The sequence below is a fragment of the Pteronotus mesoamericanus genome, unplaced genomic scaffold (genome assembly GCF_021234165.1).
Source record: "Pteronotus mesoamericanus isolate MK-2021 breed Mesoamerican mustached bat unplaced genomic scaffold, CSHL_Meso_final contig_74, whole genome shotgun sequence".
Taxonomy (NCBI): domain Eukaryota; kingdom Metazoa; phylum Chordata; class Mammalia; order Chiroptera; family Mormoopidae; genus Pteronotus; species Pteronotus mesoamericanus.
In genome coordinates, this window is record NW_026555247.1 from 17,562,515 (window position 1) to 17,583,428 (window position 20,914).

The 20,914-nt window shown below is 37.3% G+C and overlaps 1 protein-coding gene across 1 annotated transcript in view; it reads left to right on the plus strand.

The window, feature by feature from the left end:
* Positions 1–20,914, plus strand: part of KIAA1328 (KIAA1328 ortholog) — a 245,113-nt gene that overhangs the window by 87,328 nt on the left and 136,871 nt on the right. Inside the window, exon 6 of the mRNA XM_054583556.1 lies at positions 16,865–16,992. Within this exon, the coding sequence (XP_054439531.1) occupies positions 16,865–16,992 (128 nt within the window). The remainder of the gene's footprint in view (positions 1–16,864; positions 16,993–20,914) is intronic.

Below are 20,914 nucleotides of genomic sequence, written 5' to 3' on the forward strand. Positions count from 1 at the left end.
TTCTTTTAGATAAGTCCCTTTAAAATTTCATATAATAAGGGCTTGGTGATGATGAACTCCTTTAACTCTACCTTATCCGGGAAGCACTTTATCTGCCCTTCCATTATAAACGATAGCTTTGCTGGTTAGATAATCTTAGATGTAGGTCCTTGGTTTTCATGACTTTGAAAACTTGCCAGCCCCTTTTTGCGTGCAAGGTTTCTTTTGAGAAATCGTCTGATAGACTTATGGGAACTCCTTTATAGGTGACTGTCTCCTTTTCTTTTGCTGCTTTTAAGGTTCTTTCCTTATCTCTTAATCTTGGGTAACTTAATTATGATATGCCTTGGTGTGTGCTTCCTTGGCTCCAACTTCTTTGGGACTCTCTCAACTTCCTGGACCTCCTGGAAGTCAAGTTCTCCTTCATTACCTTTTCATATAAGTTTTCAATGTCTTGCTTTTCCTTTTCTCCTTCTGGCATCCCTATGATTCAGATATAGGATCATTTAAAGTTGTCCCAGAAGTTCCTAAGCCTCTCCTCATTTTTTTGAATTCTTGTTTCTTCATTCTGTTCTGGTTGAATGTTTATTTTTTCCTTCCGTTCCCAATCGTTGATTCGAGTCCCAGTTTCCTTCCCTTTACTGTTGATTCCCTGTATATTTTTCTCTATTTCACTTTGCATAGTCTTCACTTTTTCCTCCATTTAAAAAAAATCAGCCAATTCAGTGAGCACCCAGATTACCAGTATTTTGAACTCCACATCTGATATACTGGCTATCTGTTCATCACTTAGTTCTATTTTTTGTGACCATACAGAGCTTTGATCTGTTCTTTAATTTGGGCCATATTTCTTTGTCTAAGCACTCCCATTACATTATAAGGTGCGGAACCGTAGTCACCAGGGTGGACCAACCCAGGTCACTGAGTTGGGATGCTGTGTGTGAGACAGGGTTCTGAGAGGGAACAATGCCACTTGCTCCACTCTTGGCCAGCTTTCAGTCACTTCCCCTGCTACCCACAAACAAATTGGGCCCTTCTAGTGCTGATTCTCAGGCAGGTGGGTTTGTGTACCATTCTAGAACCCCGTTGGTCTCTACAACGGACTCTCCTGTGAGGCTTGGAGTTTCTCCTGCCACCACAACCCCCACAGGTTATTACCTCCAGAGGTTATGAGGCTTTCTTTTCCTGCACTGGAGCCCTGGATTGGGTAGTCTGTCTTGTTCCCCAGCTGTTCCTCCTGGTTTATCCGCATGCAAATGTGGGACCACCCAGTCTGCCATCTGCTGCCTTGCCGCGCATCCTCTCTGCCCTAGCTGCCTGTCTCCACCCCTCGTACCGGTCTGGATGAGTATTTCCTCTTTAACTCCTTTGTTGTTAAACTTACATACAGTTCAATTTTCTGGCAGTTCTGGTTATTTTTTATTTTTAAATTTGTTGTTGTCCTTCTTTTGGTTGTGTGAGGAGGCAAAGTGTATCTACCTACACCTCCATCTTGGCCAGAAGTCCTACAGTTTATATTTCTTTGTTGAGATTTTTTTTTTCATTTGTTTTAAGCTTGTTTATAATTGTTCATTGAAGCATTTCATGATGGCCACTTTAAGATTCTTGTCAGATAATTCCAGCATCTGTTTCATTTCAGTATTGGCATCTGTCGGTTGTCTTTTCTCATTCAAGGTGAGATTATTCTGGCTCTTGCTATGACAAGTTATTTTTAGTTGTATGTTAGACATTTTGGGTGTTATGATATAGTTTTATTTAAATCATCTCTTTTAGCAGACTTTTCCTGGCATCACATCAGTGGGGAAAAAAGAGGCCCCACCTCCTTTGGCACCCAGGGAGAGGTGGATACCTCATTACTGCTGGGTGGAGGTGGAGGGAGGAATTCCACTCCCTACTAGACCTTGCTGATACCACCCACGCTGAGAAAGGGAAGGACTTCCCAAATGGTCTCCAGTGTTGCTGTTGATATGTTGTGAAATTCCTTGCATTACACCCAGCTTCCCCTGACACCACCGCAGCAGGGCAGGACACCTAATTAAAGCTAGATGGGACTGGATGTTCAGGCTGCCTATGAGGCCTCTTCTGAAAATCATGAGGGTGAAGGATGTGGGAAAGGGAGTCATTACCATCAAAAAGGGATTAAAATACTGTCTCCCCACTCAGTGTTCTCTGATTCCACCTCATCAGAAGAGAGGGGTAGGGTAGGGGGACACCTAGAAGTCTTAGCCTTGGCTCATGAAGGTTGGATGGGGTTGCAGTGTTTTCTGTGGTGTTTCAATAGAGTAAGGCAGTTCTTGTTTAAACATTTTCTGTTTTTCTAGGCAAAATACCCTTTCCTTTTCTGTTGGCTAGCAAGAGCAGGCTACTCTTGGATTTTTTTTTCCCTGTGTATAATGGCATTTCTGGGTTGTTGACTTCTCCAACACTCAGTCTAGGGTATATGAGGCAAAAACAAAACTAGGCAACTTACCACTGTCTTGTTCCCTGGGTCCTGAGGTTTCTAGTAATCTATCACCTCCACTCCATCTTTCTGAATCTTCTTATATTTGTTTTATATGTGATAATGTCTTGTCTGGAACCAGAAATCCTGTTGTACCTATTTTTTTCTCAAAAAATTCTGGCTACTAACATTGACTCAATTTTCTGAACATATCCTATTGTATTTATATGTCTGCCTTAGTCCAAAAGAGGGTGTTTTTCCCTCCCAGTACAGACCTAGGTGAACTGATTTAGCTAAGACTGATTTTTCAAGCAAAATCACCACTAGACAGAGACTAAGTAAAGAAAATGTTTGCTTCTTAGTGGAGTTGCTTAAAACAGAAAAATAAAATAGAAATCATTGGCATTATTCTGTGCATTATTTTTGACTTTTATGATAGATCCAGCTCTTTTTTTAAACATATATAGATAAAAAACGTGGGTCACAGGGATTGTTTTTTTAAAGGTGGCCTCTTCGATTAATTTATTTAGCAATCAATGATGTTAAAATAGTAAGGCAAAGACCTAACTTCTTGATTTTAATGACACTGTCAAACTTTTCTCCTTGAGTGTTTTGGGCTGTTTCTCTGTAATACTTCTTTAGGGAGGGTCAAGCAAATAATCTAGTTCTTTACCAGTTTTTAAAATATCATTCTGCTAAACAGTCCACAGAAGCTCAATTATCAGGAACCAGTGAAGTGAAATTCTTCATGAAATGCTTTATTACCTTCAGTCTTCACAGCATTTGCTGAGTTTAGATAATAAACCTGCCCAAAAGAGTTACTTAATTTTTCTCTGAGCAGTAATTTACATTGGTGAACAGTAGCCTCAGTCATTTGCAAAGAGGCAAGAAATGAGATATTCGTACCAGTTTTTCTAATTTAACCTTAAGTTGTTAGGTGTGATTCCATTCTATAAGAACTCTCCTTTTTCACTCTAGTTATGAATATTATGTTATGGAAATTGTTTAATTTTTCTAAGAATTATTATATTGGGTCAAGTTTTCCACCGCATTACAAAGTATATGCAATTCTGGTGAGAATACTGTTCCCTAAGGCCATACCTAATGGTCTGGCTATGTTAAACTTAATTCATAAGCTATATTGTAAACTTAGACTTAAAAGTATGCTTGGGCAAGGGAGAGAATGGCTATCTATTTGAAAGGAGAAGAGAAAAAATGCGGTGGTTTATTTTTTTCTATGGACTCTTCCCCCAGTATAAATTCTCAAGCTCTACAGGTAATATTTGCTAATTGTTATTACTTCAGTAGTAAGCCACAATAGAAATGTTATACTGCTCTGAAAATCTAAACTACTGCTTCCTTCTAAAGGAGAAAATGGGTTATTTCACATCTCATATTTTATTTTCTATATGCTTCTTTCCAAAACAAATAGAGGTGACCAAAGCGGGGAGAACCCCACCACCATATTCTAAGGATGGATTAAAGGGAGTAAGGACATCAGTCCAATAATGTATTACACTTCAACATAGTGGAGGAGGACGTGTGTCTTCCCACTGACGTGGAGGAGGGAGGGCACTTAGAGACGCTGTGTACATTCAAAGATGCCTGTGGTCCCCGGACCAGCAATCAGCATCTAACAAAAGCTTGGTAGAAATGTGGAATTTGAGGCCCTTCCTCAGATCTACTGAATCAGTATCTACTGTCTAACAAAATTCACTGATGCTTCCTATGTACATTACTTTTTAAGAAACACTAATCTCTAGTGTTTCTAGGAAATTACTTTAAATCTTGGCTCACTGGCAAAGTAACCTTGGGTAAGTTGTTAACCATTCTGTGCTGCAGATGTACTTGTGAAAGGAGACTAAATAGTACTTTGTGTTTATTTTTCTTTTGATGAGAATCAAATATGATAATATCTTAAAAGCACCTAGAAGTGCCCCACCCCCAAGTAGAGGTTATACTGAGTCATCCTCAGATACTCTAATTCAAATACCTATTCCCAGTGATAAGCATTAATTGTGCAATAGGTGATGGTGGTATGTGACTCTAATAAGAGAACTCTAATGAGAAAGCTAAAGAAAGGAGAAATGACAAGGACAAAAATTATAAGAGCTGGAAGATGAACTATATGAGGAAAGCATAATGCCACTGGAATACTTAGTTTGGCAAAGCGAAGATTAAGGGACCTCTTAAATTCAGTTTACATTTCCACTCAGAGATGAATGGCCTTACATAGCAGCATAAATAGTTCAAGTAGACAAATATAGGGGTCTGAAGAGAGGGAGGTATCATATATATTGATATTGATAGTTCGTGGAAGGTTTTAATTTAATGACAAGAACGAAGCGCTTCTGCTTGAAGAAAGGGAGTAGAAAGAGATGACTTCTTTCTAAGAAGCTTTAATCCTGTTCCTCATGGCTGGAGCTAGTAGGCCCAAGCTTGGTATGTTTAGCTCTGCTTCACAAAGCATTATACACACAACTTCACTGTCAGAGTCTAGAAAGCTTAGTGTGCAGACTGTTTTCAGTGGTCTATCTGGTCAGGAATGTACTCGTTCTGAAATTGGAAATTTTCGAGTGTTTAATCATTGTTATTGCAGTTCACCTTATAAAGTATAAGTATCTGTTTGGGGTGGGGGTGTGATAACAGCGCCGCCCCCCGCCCCCGCCAACCCCCTACAGTTCTAGGCCAGTTCCTGTAACTCAAAAAGGCTGAATTGATTTAAAGCAGCCTTCCAAATGGAGAAAATACTTCTCCTCTGGGTCTAGCTGAAATATGGAACCTTTAAACAAAAGATAAATTTTTAAGCAGGTAAGAAGCAAGAGAAAATGCATGGTTTTCAATAGAAATGTTTTTGCAACCTTGTCTTTAACATCGACCGTGAATACTTGAAAATGTAGATGCATAGAGTGTTATGTGAAAAGGAAACTATAAGGAAATCAAATTATGATCAGTCTGGCACATTGAAAGCCTTCGTCTTAGGATATCTGAATGTGAACTTTTAAATTAGTGTCCTTACCTTTAAAGTTGGATAAATAAACCTTCAGTCTTTACTGTATAGTTGGTTTCCTGAGAAACCTCAGTGTCTAATGATCTGAACAAAAGACAATCTCAATTATCTCAGTTCCAAGTCTGTTTCTACCCCATCTTATTTTGTAACTGCAGGAAACAACCTAGGGAGTGTAATGCTTAGAAAACTCTTAAAAAAAAAAAAAAAGAAGCTAGTTAATTACTCTAACTAGATATCTTTCTATGGCTCACGTTTTTGTTTCTGTTGTTCAAATTGACTGAGTAGAGTTAAGAAGACAGTTACAGGGTGTGAGGCACTTGACTCTTCTTTCCCTTTGTAAGTATCCGGAACATTGAGTTTTCCCATTTGTTTTAGAGATTTCTTCTCCTCCCCTATGATTACTACCATCAGGAAATTGAAAAACACTGTAGCTTTGCACTGAATTTGCCATAAATTTCTCTTTTAATTAACAGGAAAATTTCAGACTTGTATCAGTGGGTTGTACTCCAGCAGAGATCGCAACTTAATAAAAGAGTGTAAACATTCATATGAAATTCTTGTCTGTCTCTGCTAATCAGTTCATCTTGCTATAGGTTTTTATTTTACCAGCAGTCCATTTTCACTTGCATATATTGTCATTGAGTACCAAACTAGATATATTATTTGGATCTCAGTGTTCATGTCAGAAAACATGTAGATTTTTTGAAAGGGGAGAAAAGGAAATGAATGTGAGGAATGTGTGGCAATGTCTGAAAGCATATTTGCTTCAGATGGGAAAATCTTGTGATACAGGAACATTTAAAAATTTTTAATATGTCAGTATTTTTAGCCTTCCCCTTGGCTAGTTTAAAGAACCACATGGTTCATCTATGTTGTTTCAATTCTAAGCTCTAAGCTAACATGGAATTTAATAGGCACTCCTTTACCTTTATTCCGTTATTCATTCCCCTAACATTTTTGATGTGTCCGCTGTATACTAGAGAGATGCCAAGATTAATACACTGTGATTTCTGGAAACACATAGGCCACTTCAGGTGATAGTAATATAGCCAAATAATTTTAGCTATATACCATTTACCATAATAAAGGTGCTTAACCCTTTCTCAGAGGTCAGTGAAAGCTTGGAGGAGATGATAGAAAAGCAAGTTTGAAAGGATAGTAGGAATTTTGTCACATTGGGGGCAAACAAAATAAGCAGAATACACACAGTATATGTTGTTTTTATATAGTATGTAGTATGTAGATGTTCAAAATAAAGGGAGGACTTGCCATAGTGAAAATCTTGGAGTTCTGCATTTCCCTTGGAGTCTGTGACTAGTGGATTGCATTAAAATTGCAGCCTCATGGTCAGCTGTTTTCATCTCAAGGTAACCCGGAATAAAACATCTCTTTGTCCGGCAGCTTCTGTGCTTGATGTGAAACTAGCGTAACTTCTGTCTATCAAAACAGAGGGGGAATTGGTTAGCACCTGAGTAATGTCGCCCTTGTGTTTTGGCAAACGTTGCTATGGCCTCCTCAACTTAGTCTTTAACTGGCATGGCCTCTGCAGCATTGGACGCAGTTGACTACATCTTTATTGATCACTTTTTCTTTGCCTGCCCTTTACATGGTATTGTTACATTGGCCCTCTTCTCTCAGTTTGAACATTTCTTTCTACAAAAGGTTTTCTGTGGTTCCTAAGGCATTTTAAGTCCTCTTAGGAGTGTTGGCATGGCACAGCATAGTAGTGTTGCTGCCACTGCTCTCATCATACGTTAGTTTGTGTTTGGTTACCTGCCCTCGTTGCTGAATGGTAAACTCACTGCAGGAGGCAGTATTGATCTTGCTCTTCATTGTAGGTCTAGCATCTAGCACAGCCTCAATTGTTAACGTAGCTATTTAATAAATATTTATTGAGCACCTATTATGTAGGCTAAGGAACTCAGCAGTAAACAAAACACAAATGTTCCTGCCCTATGGAACTTATTTGTTGAATGAATGAAAGACTGAATGAATGAATGAATGAACAAAACTACACTCTCCCTGGAAATGTTATACTCTCATGTCTTAGCTACTACATATGAAGTGACTAACTCCAAATTCTCTGTTTTTACTGAGACCTCTTTTCTGAATTCCAGGCCCAGGGATCCAAATGTGCCCTATTGACCATTTCAACGAAATGCTTCCCAGGCATCTCCAACTCAATGTGTCTAAAGATGCACCTCCTCCCAAACCTCCTATTGATTCTGCTTTCTGTCTTGGTAAATGGAACTGTTCATCTGGTCATACATCTTGTCACCCAACTCATAAGTTGACAGTGTCTTAGATTTCCCTTTATAATCTCTTTTCCCCCTACCATGTTACTTCAAATGAGTCCCCTCTCGTCCTTTGCTTAGATTGTTGTAGCAATTTCCTAAGTGGTTGCTTTGATCCAAGTCTTAAACTCTCCAAACCATCCTTCACATTCCTACGAAAGGTACTTTTTACAAAATGCAAACTAGCTGTAAGACATTAATGAACTTATATAGAAATAAAATCCAAACACCTTCGTATGCCATTCAAAATCTAGCCCATATTTATCTTCACTCATTCTCCCTATTCATGACCAGTTAACGATTCGTTCTGTACTACTTGCAGTTCCCTCAATGTACATATCTATTTGATTTCTCCGTGCCTTTGCTTCTGATGCTGAGGGTACTCCCACCCCACCTACCCAGTTCATCTTTATAGTTCTTTCCCAAAATTCATTTCTGGGGTCACATCTTCTCTGGACCCCTTCCTGACTTCCTTGCACCGTGGTCAAAGTGGCCACTCACCTCCATTTTTTAGAATGTCCACTGTACCTTGTGTTTAAATGACTCCCCTAGAACATGTTATACTTATTTTGTTAAATCTCTCTCTCTAAAGCCCCTTGATTCCTCAGGTTTATTCAGGTATTTTTGACATACAGCATCGTGTAAGTTTAAGGTGCACAGTATTATGATTTGATACATTGTGAAATTATTGTGTGTGTATTTGGGGAGAACATTTAAGATTGACTCTTAGCAACTTTCAAGTAAAAATACAGAAGTGTTAAGTATAGCCACCAGGCTCTACAGAGCTTGTTCACCTTAAAAGTGGAAGACCTGCTTTCATTTGGCTCTCTATCAAGTACTGGACCCAAGTATCCCAGATGTCAGAGGCAAGGGCCGGGGTGGGTCATGCTGCACCAGAGGACTTCTCCCAGCGTGAGACGATCGTTTTCTGCTTTGGCTGCCTACTAGTACTATATCCTCTCTTCTGGTCCTCTTTCCTTCACCTCTGACTTTTCTCTCACACAGAGATTTTATTCTCACTATTTATCCTGCACTTATCTTTAGTTTTCTTTTTCTATATACAGTAGCCCCCGCCCCTTATTCATGGGGATATGTTCCAAGACCCCCAAGTAGATGCTAAAACTGCAGGTAACAGCCCTGAACCCTATGTACACTGTTTTTTCCTATACATACATATTTATAATAAAGCTTAATTTATAAATTAGGCACAGTAAGAGATTAAGAACAATAATAATGAAATAGAACAATTACAAGGATATACTGTAATAAAAGTTATATAAATGTGGTCTCACAAAAATCTTACTGTATTATACTCACATTTTCGTTTTTTAGCAGATCTTTTTTAATTTTTTAAAATGTATTGAGGTGACCCTGGTTAATAAGATGATAAAGATTTTAGGTTACAGTTCTATAATACATCATCTGTATATTGCATTACATGTTCTCCACCCACAAGTTAGTCTTCTGTCACCGTATATTTGACTCCCCTTTCCCTCTGGTAATCACCATACTGTTGTCTGTGTCTATGAGTTTCTGTTTGTCTTGTTTGCTTGTTGCTTCCAGCTTTATATTCCACATATGATTGAGATCACATGTGTTTTTACTTTTTCCATCTGACTTATTTCGCTTAGCATGATATTCTTAAGATCCATGCATGGTGTTGCAAATGGCTATTTCATCATTTCTTATGACTGAGTAGTACTCCATTGTATGTATGTACCACATTTTCTTTACCCAGTCATCTGTAGAAGGATACTTGAGTTGTTTTCATGTCTTAGCCACTGTGAGTAGTGCTGCAGTGAACATAGGGGTGCATATATCTTTGAGAATAAATGGTTTCAACTTTTTCAGGTGGATACCCAGAAGGAGGAATTGCTGGGTCACAGGTCATAGTCACCTTTTCACTTAAAGGAAGCATGTTACAGCTTCTCTTTGGCATATCTGAATTGCCAGCATCATTATCTTGGCGCTTTTGAGCCATTTATTAAGTTAAATAAGAGTTACTTGAACACAAGCACTGCGCTACCATAACCATGGATAACTGAGGCAGCCAAGAAGTGACTAATAGCGGGTAGCATACAGAGTGTTACACTCCGGACAAAGGGAGAATCCACATCCAGGGTGGGATGGGGTGGGATGGAGCTGGATTGTGTGAGATTCCAACATGCTACTCAGAATGGTGTACAATTTAAAACTTATGAATTGTTTATTTCTGGAATTTTCGTTTAATATTTTTGAAACGAGGTTGACAGTGGGTAACAAACTGCAGAAAGCAAAACCACAGATAAGAGGTACTACTGTAATGCATTTTGGAGTTAAGCCTTTAACCTTTGTAAAATGACCATTGTGGCATCAGTTTCAGCTTGTTGATTTGATGTTTCCATTTTGAAGTGATCTTTCTTATTAATTTATATTATGTTATCTTATGAATTCTTTTTTCCTTTGATGAGCTTGCGATGGCTGCTATTTCTCTCAGTTCTTAAATGGTGGCTGGGTCGACTGCCAGGCTGTTAACACCCGGGCGCTGTCAACGTTGTGTCAGAGTCCTTCCGAGCTTTGGTGGACAGCTCCACTGAGGTTCCGTTTTCTACATTTGTTGCATTCTTTTTGGCCAGGATTGTGTTAAACATATCTTCTCACTACACTCCATCCCCCAAATCAGTGCAGAAAGCATTTCACCCCCATTTTCCTAACATAAATCCTCTTCAGATAGAGGATTAAAGTCTCCTTGTGCTGGGGAGACAGGAAAATTATTGTTTTGTGCAAACACAAATTTTGGATTTTCCAGGAAAATGAGGACATTTCAAAATTTGGTGAACAAGATAGATATAAAAAATTGATAAAATAGGACTGCCTATTTTTATATTCTGCCACCTGGCATGTGTTTAAATGAATTTGCCTGTACAGGCATACATTGGCGATTTTGCGGATTCAGTTCCAGACCACAGAAATAAATCAAATATCACAGTAGAGCACATCACACAATTTTTTTGGTTTTGCAGTGCACATCAATGTTACATTTACACTACACTATACTCTGTTGAATGTGCAATAGCATTGCGTCAAAAAAAATACTATACATAGTTAGAAAATTTATTACTAAATGCTAACCATCACCTGAGTCTTCAGTGATTCATAATCTTTTTGCTGGGGAAAGATCCTGTGTTGATCTTCACGGCTACTGACTGGTCAGGATGTGATTCCTTGAAGGTTGAAGTGGCTGTTGAAGTTTCTTAAAATAAGACAGCAAAGAAGTTTGCCCCATTGATTGACTCTTCCCCTTACAAATGATTTCTCTGTAGCATGCGACACTTTTTGATAGCATTTTACCCATAGTAGAACTTCTTTTAAAATTGAAATCAATCCTCTCAACCCCTGATTCTGCTTTATCAACTAACTTTTTCATACTCTAAATCGTTTTTGTCATTTCAACCTTCTTCAAAGCGTCTTGACGAGGAGTGGATTCCATCTTAAGAAACCACTTTCTTTGCTCATCCCTAAGAAGCAACTCCTCATCTATCTGTTAGTTTTATTATGAGATTTCACAATTCAGCCATTTCTCAGTCTCCACATCTGATTCTTTTGCTGTTTTCACCACATCTCCAGTTCTTTCCTCCCATGAAGTCTTGAACTTCTCAAAGACATCCCTAAGAGTTAGAACCAACTTCTTACGAACCCCTGTAAATGTTGATATTTTGACCTCTTCCCATGAATCACAAATGGTTTTAATGGCATCTAGAATGGTTAATCCTTTCTAGAAGGTTTTCAATTGACTTTGTTCATATCCATCAGAGGAACCACTATCTGTGGCAGCTATAGCCTTACAAAATATATTTCTTAAATAATAAGATTTGAAAGTCAGAATTACTCCTTGATCCATTGGCTTCAGAATGGATGATGTGTTAGCAGCGATGATAACAACATTGATCTCCTTGTACATCTCTATCGGAACTCTTGGGTGACCAGGTGCATTGTCAATGAGCAATAATACTATGAAAGGAAACCTTTTTTTTTCCCTCAACAGTGGGCTTAAAATATTTGGTACACCATGTTGTAAACAGATATGTTGTTATCCAAGCTTTGTGGTTTTATTTACAAGTACAAGCAGAGTACATTTAGCATAATTCTTTTTTTATTCAGTGTATTGAGGTGACATTGGTTAATAAGATTATGTAGGTTTCAGGTGTACATTTCTATGATATATGATATGTATGTTGCATTGTATGCCCAAAGTCAACTCACCTTCTGTCACCATGCATTTGACCCCTTTATCCTCTACTACCCCCCAACTCCCCTTCCTTCTGTGTCTGTGCACTTTTGTTTGTTTTTTCTTGTTTGTTCATTTGTTGCTTTCAGTTGTACATCCCACATACATTGATATGCTCCTTAACTTTTTCTGTCTGACTTATTTCCCTTAGTGTGATATTCTCAAGATCCATCCAAGTTGTCAAAAATGGCAGTATTTCTCCTTTCCTTGTAGTATTCCATTGTGTATACAAGGTCTGTCCAGAAAAAGTCCAGTCATTGTTAACACAAGAATGGTTTGCACAACATCAGTGTAACCTGGCAGCCAAGGATAATGCACATGTGTGTGCAATGACTTCTCTGTACTAGTCAGTGGGGACGGTAGACGCTGTTGAGTGAGCATGTGTACTGTGTGGCTGTCACATTAAAAATTATTGAGTGAATAGAGCAATGAATCTGCATCCAATTTTGTGTTAAGCTTGAGCATTCCAACAGGGAAATTATTCAGATGATTCAGAAGATTCAGAAGGCTGCAGCTATGGACCACTGGTGATTGGCAGCTTCATCATGACAATGCATCTGCTCATGCATCACGTCTCAGGCAGAGTTTTTTGGTGAAGCATCAAATCACTCAGGTGACTCAATCGCCTAAAGCGCAGATTTGGTGCCCTCCAACTTTTGGCTTTTCCCAAAACTAAAATCACCTTAGAAAGCAAAGAGATTTCAGACCATTGATGAGATTCAGGAAAATACGATGGGTCAGCTGGAGGCAATTGGGAGAACTGTGAGGTACCAAGGTGCCTACTTTGAAGGTGTCGTTGTCCTATGTACAGTGTTTCTTGTATCGTGTATGTTCTTCAGTAAATGTCTCTATTTTTCATATTACATGGCTGGGTACCTTCTGGACAGACCTAGTACGTATTACCTTTTCTTTAAACAATCATCTATAGAAGGACACTTTAGTTGTTTCCATGTGTTCTTAAGGACCCTTGGATTTTCAGAATGGTAAGAGAACATTGGCTTCAACTTAAAGTCACCAGCTGTATTAATCCCTAACAAAAGAGCCAGCCTGTCCTTTCAAATTTTGAAGCCAGGTGTTTACTTTTCTCTGGCTATGAAAGTCCTAAAGGGCATTTTCCAACAATTTAAGGCTATTTTGTCTAAACTGAAAATATGTTGTTTAGCGTAGCCACTTTCATTAATTATCTTAGTCAGATCTCTAGATAATTTGCTGCAGCTTCTACATCAGTATTTGCTGCTTCACTTTATACTTTCATGTTAAGGAGACATCTTTCTTTAAACCTCATGACTGTACCTCTGCTAGCTTCCAGTTTTTCTTCTGCAGCTTCCTCAGCTCTCTCAGCCCTCATAGAGTTGAAGAGAATTAGAGCCCAGCTCTGGGCTAGGCTTTAGCTTCGGGGAATGTTATTGCTGCCTTGGTTGTCTGTCTAGAGCACTAAAACTTTCTCTGCACTAAGTCTGTTTCACTTTCTTATCATTCATGTGTTCATTGTAATAGCACTTGTGATTGCCTTCAAGAACTTTTTCTTCACATTCACAACTTGACTGTTGGCATAAGGTGCCTAGCATTCAGCCTATCTCAACTTACTACATACCTTCCTCGCTAAGCTTACTCATTTCTACCTTTCAATATAAAGTGAGAGATGTGCAAGTTTTCCTTTACCTGAACCCTTAGAGGTCATTGGGAGGTGATCAGTTGGCCTAATTTTAATACTGTTTTGTCTCAGGAAATAGAGAAGCCTGAGGAGAGGGAGAGGGACAGGAGAACCACTGGTGACCGGGGGCAGTCAGAACACATTTATCAAATGAGTTTGCCTTCTTCTGTGGGCATAGTTCATGGTGCCCCAAAACAATTACAATAGTAACACCAAAGATCACTGATCACAGATCATCATAACAAATATAATAATGAAAAAGTTTAAAATCTTGTGAGAATTACCAAAATGTGACAAAGAGACACATAGTGAGCAAATGCTGTTGGAAAAAATGGTGCTGATAAGACTTGCTTGACACGGTTTTGCCACAAACCTTCAATTTGTAAAATGCACAATAAAGTGAGGTGCAGTAAAATGAAGTATGCCTATAATTTGTCTTCAAATGCTGACACCTAACTCTTAGGCTGTGTAATTGGGCTACCTTCTTAGACAGTAAAAATCATATTCTGCGTCCAAGCTAATATGTTCATCTACTAGAAACTTTACTGCCTATGACAACAGGTAGAATTAAAACAAATCTTTTTATATACATTATAGCTGGCAGAGACTCTTAGGACCACCACAGATCATTCCTGTCTTTCAGAATTTGCTGACAAAAAAAGCATGGAAATGCAAAACAAGCCTGGTCTGATAAAGTTAACTTTGAAAACCTTAGCTTATTTAGACCACCATTCATTCTGTTGTGGGTTTGTTTGTTTTTTTAAGATGCTGTGTATTCAACAAGCTCTTCTAATTAATGTATTCTTTGAGCTTCTTTCTTCTTTCATTATGTCTCTTCTTTCATTATGAACCAGTTTCTCTTCTACGGCCATCTCTGGCTCCTTTTTTTGTTAGAGATTAATAATGAGAATAATGAAGCAAATGGCTATTTGTGCAGTCATGATTGACAAAGGTTATTAGAACAGGAATCTGCCCAGAAGCAGATGATTAGGTTATGAAAATGTTATGGAATACTGAAACCAATCACCATTTTTGACATTTAAGAAATACTATTCCCAGTTTAATCATGATGACCTGTTATTAAAGTATTTTTACAGAATAATCTCATTGGACAGTAATTTTTATACCAAAAGCATACATAATTAAGTATAAGGGGAAGATTCAGAAGTGATCTGAGAGAAAAATGGGCCTGGGGAGGAAATTATCACAATAAGAAGTGAGGAACAGAACTCTCTTAGATAAAACTGTCTGTCTCCCAGATACCTGACCTACACGCTTAGGTGACCTTTTACATTTATTATCTTCATCTTGGGTGCTTTGCAAGTTTGAGGAGCTGTTGGAGAGTGTACCCCAGGTTAGGTTGCTATGTTCTTCATACTAGACTGTAAAAAATATAAGGAGGTATATATAGACAGAAATTGTCCTCGGGATGGTTTTATTGTCGAAGCACTGCTTTAACTAACATACAAAATGAAAAAAACAAGACAAAAATATAATTATGTCCCTTTATATTTAATATAGTCGTAACTTTGTAAATTATGTAGTAATTATTTTTTACCAGAATTGTACCATTGCTTCCACCCTGCATTTGTTTTTTGTTTTTTTGTGGGGTTTTTTTTGGTAAGAGTTTTACTGAAATAAAATTCACATATAATAAAATTCAACTTTTGAAGTATATGATTCAGTGTTTTTGAGTATATTCCTAAAGCTGTGCAAATACAACATTTAATTCCAGAGAATGTTTATTAACCCCCGCCCCCCCATAAAACCTATAACCATTGGCAGTTGCTTCCTATGTTCCTACCCTGGACACTCAGAACCACTAATGTACTTCCTGTCTGTATGGGTTTCCCTATCTTGGACACTTCTTTTTTGTCTTCCTTCCGTTTTTCCCATATAATAAATACTTAAGGAAATTGGAGAAGAGAAGAGAAAGTGGATATGGATGAATGTAACTCTTATTTATGATCTGATATGCTTAGAACTGAGTATTCTTTCCCCTGGCTCTTTGGAAGAGGTATTTAAAACAAAAAAGAATAACGACAGCTTTATATAAATGGAATCATATAACATGTAGTATTTTGTGTCTGGCTTCTTTAGCATAATGCATTCATGGTTCATTTATATAATAACATAGAGCAATACTTTGTTTCTTTTTATGGCTGAATAAAACTCCATTGCATAGATATACCACATTTTGTTTATCTACTTATCACTTGGTGAACATTTAAGTATTTTCACTTTTTTACTGTTATGAATAATGCTGCTCTGAATATGCATGTACATGCTTTTATGTGGGCATATATTTTTAATTCTCTTGGGTATATACCTAGAAGTGGAATTGCTGGGTCATACGGTGACTCTATATCTAACTTTTTGAGGCACCACTGAATTTTCCAAAGCTGCAGCACCATTTTATCTTCCCATCAGCTATGTAGGAGGGTTTTAATGTTTCCATCTTGTTGACAGTGTGTATTATTGTCAGTCTTTTTTGATTATAGTCATCTTAGTAGATACAAAGTGGTATCTCATTGTGGTTTTGATTTGCATGCATTTCCCTAATGGCTAATCATGTTGAGCATCTTGTGCTGCTTGGCCATTTGTATATTTTCTTTTGGGAAATGTCTGTCTGAGTCTTTTGCCCATTTTTTAATTAAGTTACTAGTTTTTACTGTTGACTTGTGTAAGGTGTTTTTATATTCTGGATAACAGTTGCTTACATATGTGATTTGCAAATATTTTATCTCATTCTATAGGTTGTCTTTTCTTTTTTTGAAGCACAAACTTTTTAATTTTGAAGTCCAGTTTGTTTATTTATTCTTTTCTTGCTGTTTTAAAGTGACCATTACCTAATCCAAGATCACAAAGATTTACTTTTATGAATTTTATAGTTTTAGCTCTTACATTTAGGTCAGTGATCCATTTTCAGTTAGTTTTGTATATGGTGTGAGGTAGGGGTCCAGCCTCCTCTTTTGCATGTGTTTGTATTTGTTTTTATTTATTCAACTTTAAATGTTTAGAGAGAAATGTCTCTTCAAATGAGAATCATTCAAATGAGAATACACTTACTGTGTTCATCTGAAGACTACACTGACCTGCACTCTCACCCAATATAGTTGCATGTCTGTCTCTATGATGTTTATTGGAATCTGTAAAGCAGGACTCATGGGTGTACTTTGAATTCATTTATTAGTTTTTTTCCCTTAATTTGCAATCTCACCTCTTCAGCTACAGTATAGAGAATGCCAAGAACTTCTAAGCCTCTATCAGAAATATCTGTCAGAACAGCAGGAGAAGCTCACCATGTCTCTCTCAGAACTTGGTGCAGCTAGAATGCAGGAACAACAGGTAAGCATCTTTATTCTTACCTTTTCTTATTTTTAATGGATCAGCAAGATGTCAGAAGAGTCATTTGCCTTTTACGTTGTCTCAGTGTATGCGGGGTGAGGCAAAAGTAGATTTACAGTTGTTTATATGGAAAATAATACAATAATAAATAATAATACAAAAATAAACTGTTTTGGGTACTCAACTGTAAACCTACTTTAGCCCCACCCTGTAGTATTGTCTTAAAGTATGGAAATAGAACATGTGCTTGAGTTGGTGTCTTTTACTTTCCTCTTTCCCTTTCCTCTCTTGTCCCCAGGACCCAGAGCTCAGGAATAATTACTTGAAGCAGGATGTGGGTCAGTGAGGAAGCTCCTGGTTGTATGAAAGCACAGTGGGAATAGTAAAGAAAGCTTACTGTTCTGTTGCTTAATGAAAATCCCGGGGGCTGTTTGTTACTCATTGTCCTTAGAGAAAACACTAAGTCTTTCCTAACTCTTGCTTATATTTTTAGAACAATAAAAGTGACTTGGTAACTTACAACAGCTTAAATTGGATAAAATTAAAATATTTTGCATGATTTTATGTTTGTGTATATATGTATTAATCACAAATACATAGATGAGCGTGTTTGTAAGTACATTTACATACATATCATCAAATGGTGTATAGTATATAATAAATGAATGTTCAGAACCTTGCCAGTTGCGGCTTGCTTACCCTCCAGCAAGTGACACTTGATTTCATTTTTATAACCACGTGAGTTTAAATCTTCAAATAGATGGAGATAAGCCTTATATAGTAAAACATTTTAGGGGAAAAACACTGTAGTAAAATCATTCATATTAAGTATTAAAATATGGATAATGTACTCAAGTATTATCCTCTCCTTTTTCAATGGTATCATTTGCAACTATTCTAAAGAATACCATTGCCATTCACCAAGAGACAACTGTTTGAGATGGGTTAAGGGTTTTGGCCAAGAAAACCCCAGTTTTGAACCTAAAGTTTGGACATATGGAAAAGCTTTTCTTTAAGAAATAATTTTGCTGGAATGTGGTAGAACTTAAATTTTTTAAATATGTTTTTCTTTGGAAGTCACAACATTTATAAAAAATGGCCAAAGTATGAGTAGTTTATTTGTATTCCAATTTGAAATATTTTGTTTTGTTTTCTGAAAACCTAGGCTATAAAATGATGCAGGGGAAGGTGACAGTTAATCTTGATTGCTTATCTGGATTTTTCCTGCTACTTTGACAACAGGCAGTTTTTAAGGCGGTCATGAGTGGGCTAGAGAAAACTAGCGTGAAGGTCAGATTTTTTTACCTTTATTTTGCATTTTCACTTCCTCCCTTTGCATGACATAGGTGTATTAGAGGGCACAAAGATGAAGGGCAGCCCATTGTCAAGGGTCTGTGAAGGGAGGCAGAGGACCATTCAATGGCCAGTATAGTCTTATGACCTTAGGGATATAGAGAGAGAGTCAAGAAATCATCGCTAGGGACCTCTAAAGATAGATAGGTAGATAAGGAGGCCTAACCCTTTGTCTATCTACTTCTAAAACGGGGAAGAAAGAAAACTTTCTCAGGCATTTGTGTTTTGTTTAAGAATCTTAGATATTTCACTAGAGACCGACCATAGTTAACACTGCCTTCCTTAACCTTAACTTTGAGGGACAAAACTAAAAAAAAAAAAAAAAAAAAAAAAAAGGCACAGATACCTAGAATGAAAATGTTGGCCAAGTATATTAAGCCAATGGTGTACCCTCAAAAAGAGATACTTTTGAATTTTCATTTTGACTTAATGATGAGAAAATTTTAAAGCCACATTTTCAAGAAGTAGTTGGTGTCATGTTAGATAATGTTTTATATACAGTGAAAATGAAATTGAGAGTTAAAGCCCACTTGTAGGCTTGCCATTTGAACCCAGAGAAGGAAAATAAGTTTCATTTTGAATACCAAGCAGAGACTGGCACCTTGTTTCCTGTGCTATCTGATTTGTTCTTCGTGACAAGCTCCTCTATGCTGAGCAGAGGTAAGCATCTTCTCTTCTTATCAATGGAAATTGGATAAATTTGGCCAAGCCTAATTCCTGTTAGGAAGGGCATCATTGTGAAGACTCAGCCTCAATGAGGACGCAATTAAGTTAAATGCCCTCTTTGTGTGCTTCCAGGTGGACTGTGCTCTTCTCTGTTGCGGCGCCTTTCTTGTTCTTCTGTAGTGATCGTTTATTCATCCGTCTCCTCACCAAGCTCTTTTGAAAACAGGCATCCCGGTACATTGGTCTTTGTACACTCACAGCCTAATGTAGGCTTTGGCTTAAAAATATTTTAATAAAAATTATGTGAATAATTTATTTTTTAATTTCTTTACTCCATTCATTGCCATTTAGCCCGCGCGTCCTCTCCGCCTCCTCTCCACCCTCCTCTCCCGGAAGTCACTGCACTGTTGTCCTTGCCCATGAGTTTTTTCTCTTTCTTTTTTTCTCTTTTTTGCTCAGGTTCTCCATGCCTCCACCCGAAGAAACCTGAAACACTAATTCCTTTTTGCCTGCCATTGTCAAAGTGGCAGGGAAAAATCAAGATAAACAGTCAAGATTAACTGTCACCTTCCTCTGCATCATTTTATAGCCTAGGTTTTCAGAAAACAGAACAAAAGAAAATATTTCAAATTAGACTACAAATAAACCATACTTTGGCCATTTTTTATAAATGTTGTGACTTCAAAAGAAAGAATATAAGCACCCCTCTGTTCATTGCAGCATTATTTGCAATAGCCAAGATTTGGAAGCAGCCCAAATGTCCATCAGTAGAGGAGTGAATGAATTTTTAAAAACATATTTGTAAAAAACATTATATATATATGAGATACATACTGTGTGCCAGGTACTGTTCTAAGCTCTTAACATATATTAAATCATGTAATTCTCACAATAACCCAATGAGGTTATTATCCCTGTTTTATAGAGGAGGAACCCTAGAGAGAATGAGTAGCTTGCCCAGGTCATACAGATAGAAAGTCTGGCTCCATAGTTTCTTGAAGAAATAAAAACAGGAACGACTTGAGATAGCTAAAAGAATAAATGTTTACTTTAGGTGTCTTTGTTTCTATGACTAGTACTCGAGGCTCTTACTCTGACATACAGGTTTTTGAGCACCAGAGCACAAATATAGTAGAGATGTTGGGAAACTATTCGCTTTTCCTGAGTAGCCTCAATGTCAAGTAAACATAAAATTTTATTTGCTCTCAAAATAAGTTTTTTTAAAAAAAACTCATCTCCAGATGTTGCGATAGAGATAGCAGCAGTTCATTCTTCATAAGGCATTCGTTTGACTTTGAGAGACTTGTTCTGTTTCTTTGCATTGGTTGCCATCTGGCTCAGATTGCATATTATAGGTGTTGCTTATAGTTTTATTAAATCCACAGTTCTTCAGAAGAATGTCCTGGCTTATGATTTTCTTTTTCAACTTCTGCCATTTCCTTGAAAAGAAATTGCTCCACTTACAAGGTGAATTTTTTTCCTTGTTTTTTCCCTATTCTCTTTCTTGCTTTGCCTCAAAGATAAATGCATTTTTACATTCATTTTGGAAAGCATTACAAGTTTTTCATGGTGGATTCTATAAAGGTTTTTCACTTGTTCTGTTTAGATTGAGATATCTAACTGATGAGTTTTCCTTATCCTAAGAAACAGTACTTGGTATAATATTGTTCTTGGACATGGGTGGATCTAGTAACCATAGTTTTGACCAATGTACATTTTAGAATATAGCTTTCCTTATCATAACTGAGTGTTATTTCTTTTTTTGTGAACCTGAATTTAAACAGTGTCACGTGAGAGTATGATGCTTATAATTTCTATTTCAGTCTTATTTAATAGGCTGTATCATTTTAGATATGTTGTAGTTTTTCTGCAGTACTCTTTATATTAAGATAAAGCCTAGGCA